Source organism: Macrobrachium rosenbergii, chromosome 40, assembly GCF_040412425.1.
Source record: "Macrobrachium rosenbergii isolate ZJJX-2024 chromosome 40, ASM4041242v1, whole genome shotgun sequence".
Taxonomy (NCBI): domain Eukaryota; kingdom Metazoa; phylum Arthropoda; class Malacostraca; order Decapoda; family Palaemonidae; genus Macrobrachium; species Macrobrachium rosenbergii.
Window position 1 is genome coordinate 1985700 of NC_089780.1, and position 6000 is coordinate 1991699.

The following is a 6000-nucleotide window of genomic DNA, read 5'->3' on the forward strand; positions in this document are numbered from 1 at the left end:
TCCTGTGTGCGACATAGTTGGTATCCACCTTTACCTGTCTTGATAGTTACAGTCACTGAAATGTCGTCGCTTCTCAACCATTCTGGGATTCGAGTGTCCTTGGTGACGATTTGCTTATCATTTAGAGAGAACAGAATGCAAAATTTAGGCCAAAGGCCAAGCACTGGGGCCTATAAGGTCCTTCAGCGCTGAAAGGATAATAGACAGTAAGGTGGGTTGAAAGGTGTAACAGGAGGAAAGCCTCGCAGTTGCCCTATGAATCCATTGTTATAGAGGGTGGGAATGAAAAGTGATTGCAGCTAGGGGCAGAAAGCACACTGCAAAGACCCTTAAGTAATGCCCACAGTATACCACTTGAGGTGCACTGATGGTACTACCCTCCTACGGGGGCTAATCATTTGAAGTTTCCCCTACAAATTATATTATTCAAGGGCTGAGAGGGACTGATATAAAACGACATTTTTAGCTTAATTTTCATTACCTACTTCCGCACGTGTTGTATATATAACTGAAGCTAAACTTGTACAATTTCCAGCACTTATCTTCAAGGCTGACTTGTTGAAAGAGTAAATAAAAACTGCTACAGAGCTGGTCCATTTTATTCTTATGCTGATATCTGCTTCGGACATTAAACCATGGTCAACTTCAGGGCTGCCGGCAGTGGGACTGCACCCCGACATACAGGTGAGCACAGTAAAAACTTCAAGAATCCAAAATGAAAGTTAACACACCTTTCAGTTTATGAACAATGAAGACAATAAATTTCACTGACCAGGATGCTTCTCTATGAATCTTCCAGTTCCAAGAATCAAACATCCTACAGCTACTTCGTGTCCATCGTAGTTCATATTGAGAGGCTTTCATGCCTTCTCCAAATTTAAATTTGTAAACAAAGTTAGTCCCCAGATTCCTTGGATTCCCCAAAGGTGGCGATGTTTCTCATCATGAGGGTGGTTATCAGTTATCAACATGGTTTACATCAGTAGTTGCAGATGCCAGTTAATGAAAATAAAAGAATGATTGTGCCAAAAAAGCATTATTTGAAGTGGAAAGGCATGGACATCCGGGATGAACATAAAGAAATTACTGATCATTATCGGGTGCAAGTAAAACGAAAACTGATAATGTTAGTTCGCGATTAATGGTTAAAAATTAAGCTATATGTAACAATTAAAGTAGTTGGGGTTGATTAGAGGGAAGTGAGAACATCACATAAGAAGGAAGTGAGAAGAGCACACGAGTATGCAAAAGTCTAAGATAGAGTCACAAACTACAGAAAGATAAGTTAAGAAAACAGGATACTATTTTGCAGTACATTTGATAGCAAAAATACCAAAAAACAAAGACAATTAATATGACGGTCAAAACGTAGGGATGCTGATGACATATACAAAAGTCTGTTATGTTTTCATGTCCATTTAACGCCTTTATGTATGGTGTGTTGCAAGACGCCAGAAAAAGGCCATCAACTGTACGTGCAACGTTGTCTGATAAGAAAAGGGTTGAATGGAGCAAGGAGTGCCGGATGTTTGCCAATAACTGCCAAAAAGTAGCTAGACGGAAATGTTTGTGTAAGATAAGGAAGTTAGAAGGTGCTAGAGTAAGGTTATGAATGTAAATGGAAAGTAAGAAGGGAAAGATTATTAAATGTTGTTTGGATACTGAAAAATGGATTAGGTAAATATTAATTACCGATGAAAATGAGGTTGAGGTTAGATGTATTCACAAAGAAAAGATGGCGAGTGTTTATGAAAGACAAGTTTGAATTATATGAGAAACTGTTGAGCCAACAACGGGAAGGAAATTGAATCAGAAGGGGTTTAACATACAAAAAAAAAAAAAAAAAAAAATTGTGATAGATGAAATGGGAAGGATATTGAATCAGAAGGGGTTTAACATACATAAAATTTGATAGATGAAATGGGAAGGATATTGAATCAAAAGGGGTTTAACACACAAAAACTTACAGCGTGCACGTAAAACAAATGTGAACGGTGCATCTGGTGAGCTGCATATTAGCAATAAAAGTTTACTTGTAACCTAGGTCAGCCTGAAGTCACCTCTTAAGGGTTTCGATCTGGTCCAATACAACTGTCTTCTGTAAATACACTTAACTGTCAAGCAACAAAATCTGAGCTGTGTCAGTGGATGGTGTGTACACTGCCGGCATAGCTACAAGACTTGAAGGTTCTGAAGAAGTTTCTGGGCTGTAGAGATCCACAAGACATGACTACACAGGCCAAGTACCCTATGTCTGGTGACTCCCCTGAAAGTTCTAGGAGTTCAGATTCTGACCTTACATCCAAGTTAATATGTGATTGCCAGTAACTCCACAACTCACTTCTCCTTTGACTATTTCTGACTCGACTCTAATTACAAATCTTACTTCACCTTTGACCTTTCGTTTATGCCATCTCTCTTAAAAACCTGGCCCGTACACAACAAAGCTTTTCTCTGATCTCACCTCAGCCTGCATCGCCTTCATTTTCTGAAGAACATCATCCTCTTTGAAAGCGGGACGTTTGTTCATCTTGGCTGCCCTTTTCAGGATATTTAAGGCTTCCTCGTGGCGGCCTTTCAAAACTAGCCACCTCGGAGACTCGGGGAGTAACCTGTGAGTGAGAAAACTCTTTAGTGAAAAAATGCGAATAAACACAGCATCAACACAGTAATAATAATGATGTAAATAACAATTATATTTTCTTTAACAGTGACTGTGACACTACAAACGCCATGCAGTTTAGCTCAATATCAGTTTAGCTCACGAAGCCTGCCAATTCAAAAAGCGAATGCTGTTGGCTGACGAAATTTAGGAAATATTTCTTCAGATAAATTAAAAGGCTATTACTAAGAACGCTTCGACCTTGAGGCAATGCTAAATTAGTGCCCCAAGCCAGGGGTACTTCTACAGTAGTACGGAAGTTGCCAAACAAGATTATTTAGATGCAGACATTTTTATTATTGTTTATATTGCTTTCTGTAACTGGCCTTTTTACATAACGTATATATCATATATTATACAATATAACGGCAATAATATGTCTGGAGTGTATCTGAACAAGTTTTAAAATAACATGATTTGTATTACCTATATCTCAATTCCATTTTCTTGTTCTTTCCTTCATATCTATTTAGTCTTGTCATTAGTTCTCTACATGTTGATGACAATGTATAAAGTTGGGGGATTTTTGGGAAAGATAAGTACTACTTTTTCCCAGCTTGACAGTACAGTCTGTAATGTTCCTAAACCATAATATATTACAAATGTTTCAATACATAGTATGTCTATCGATAATAAACAAGCATGCTCATAAAATCTTATATATATATATATATATATATATATATATATATATATATATATATATACATATATATATCTGTGTGTATATATATACAGTACATGTACATATATATATATATATATATATATATATATATATATATATATATATATATATATATATATGTGTGTGTGTGTGTGTGTGTATATTATATACATATACTAGCTGACCAACACAGCACTGCCTGGGAAAACTCTGAATGACAACCAATCAACTCACTCACTCTCTCTCTCTCCTCCCAACATCCCCTCTACTCACTCTCTCTCACTTCCTCTCTCTCTCTCTCTCTTTCCTGTTAAGATAGTTACTTCAGTTACATTGCCCAGCATTTTTTACATTTTATATTTCACCCTCTCAAACCCTCCATTCCTATCAGTGCTGAACTTGGACTTAAAGGGCATCGGGAGCATCACCATTCATCTCAGCGGCCTCAAAAACTATGGATTAGACTCTAATATCTGTCGTTTTTGACATTTTATTTTTTACCCCTTCTCACCCTCCCTTTCTATCGGGGCTGAACTTAGACTTAAAAGGCATTGCGAATGTCACTATTCATCTCAGTGACCTCAATAATAATTATCATTTTTGGTTATTTTTACATGTCACCCCCTTCCCACCCCCTTGTCACCCCCCTTCCCATCGGAGCTGAACTTGGTCTTAAAGGGCATCAGGAGCGTCACTATTCATCTTAGTGTTCTCAAAAACTATGGATTAGACACTAATCTCTGTCGTTTTCGGTTATTTTTACAGGTCACCCCTTTCCACACCCCCTCTTTGGTGCCAGTGATGTCTTACCCTACAGTATTCTTTCCCATATAGTAAGTCATATGTATGATAATATATATATAAATATATAAATATATATATATATATATATATATATAAATATATATATATATATATATATATATATATATATATATATATATATATATATTATATATCAGTGCAAAGGTGGACCATGGAAACGTACTAAATTCAGCACAATTTTTAATTTCCAACGTTTTGTAATAACTCTATTACATCATCAGGGATTCTGTTAAATAATGAATAAATTACTCTAAAAATTGCTCTAAAAATCAATAAAACTCATAAAATACGAAAACAGTTAGAATACCAGATAATAAAAGAAACAAACAGCACAAAAGCAGGACCAAAGACTGCTAACCAACCTCATACAAAGAAGGCAGAACAGACAGAAGACAGAATGCATAGATAAAAAGTCAACTCAGGTAGAGCTGTGTGGACGAGGTCTGGGTATTTAACTGGAGAACCAGTTGTTTAATAAATAATGATTCGAGGATGGGCAGCTCGTATACATTGGTTGTTTGGCCTATGATACAGAAATCATTTCTATCAATGTACGTTTTACAATTTTTTGAGTGGTTTCTTATGCTAGAATGCTAGAAATTGGAGAGCCTACAGCCAGTACGGAAACTTAATTCCAGATGAGAGTCGATTCTGACCCTCAGTAACCTCCTCGTGGATCCGACATATGTCCCAGAGTTACACTTAGGGCAAGTATACTTATATACCACGTTAGAGGTCAACAGCGGGTTTAATCGATCTTTGTATCTGAAAGAGGAACCAACCGTTAGTGGATTTTTTGGGATTCATTTTAGATTAATGACACCATAATGTTTAAGATCAATTTGTGCGATTCTTTTTCGAGATGGCTCATCACGTAAAAAGGGGAATTTGGCATAAAAAGCTAATTTTGGTACTGTACAAGGTTTGGCGGTATTAATGAATTGTTTTTAAAGAAACATACGGAGCTTTTTTTAAAAAAATAGAGTCTGTGGGAATCAGATATTCGTAAAATATTCAGAAAGGAAACTAATTTCTTGATGGAAGGATTGCCAGTTCGATGTCATAAAAAATAAGAATTTTGCTGAATTTAGTACTTTCCCATGGTCCACCTTCGCACTGATGTGTCCTACTGGCCGTCGCCTGCCCCTGTTTTATATATATATATATATATATATATATATATATATATATATATATATATATATATATATATATATATATATATATATATATATATATATATATATATAATCATGAAGCTACAAACGTCGCTTAATATCGAAATTCACGCTACCTCGGTATATCTCCGTCGGAGAATTGTCGCCGAAGGGGAATTTATATAAGTGATAAATGAACTGGAATCGTCAGGACTTTCATATATATATATATATATATATATATATATATATATATATATATATATATATATATATATATATATATGTATATATATACATATATACATTATATATATATATATATGTATATATATACATATATACATTATATATATATATATACGAGCTATATATATATATATATATATATATATATATATAAATTATATATATATATATATGTAAAATATATATATATATATATATATATATATATGTGTGCGTGTACTCGTATATATATGCCTGTACACGAGATAAATAAATACCTGATAAAAAGGTGTTGTGTGATGCTACCATTCTTACCGTAAAACAGGGTAGGAAGTAGCAGCATATGTACAAAAGATTTGTAATATTTGGAGTGTGCAAGGGCCACGGTTGTAAAGTTCGAAAGGATTGTTAAACCAAATCTTCCTTTACAGAAGTGAAGTGTGGATGCTGGACTGAAATGG

General features: G+C 35.0%; 1 protein-coding gene across 2 annotated transcripts in view; it reads right to left on the reverse strand.

The window, feature by feature from the left end:
* The window catches only part of LOC136826035 (organic cation/carnitine transporter 2-like), a 99362-nt gene that overhangs the window by 19765 nt on the left and 73597 nt on the right, over positions 1–6000 (reverse strand). For both annotated transcript variants that reach the window (XM_067082906.1, XM_067082907.1), the window contains exon 9: positions 2465–2612. In XM_067082906.1, the coding sequence (XP_066939007.1) occupies positions 2465–2612 (148 nt within the window). The remainder of the gene's footprint in view (positions 1–2464; positions 2613–6000) is intronic.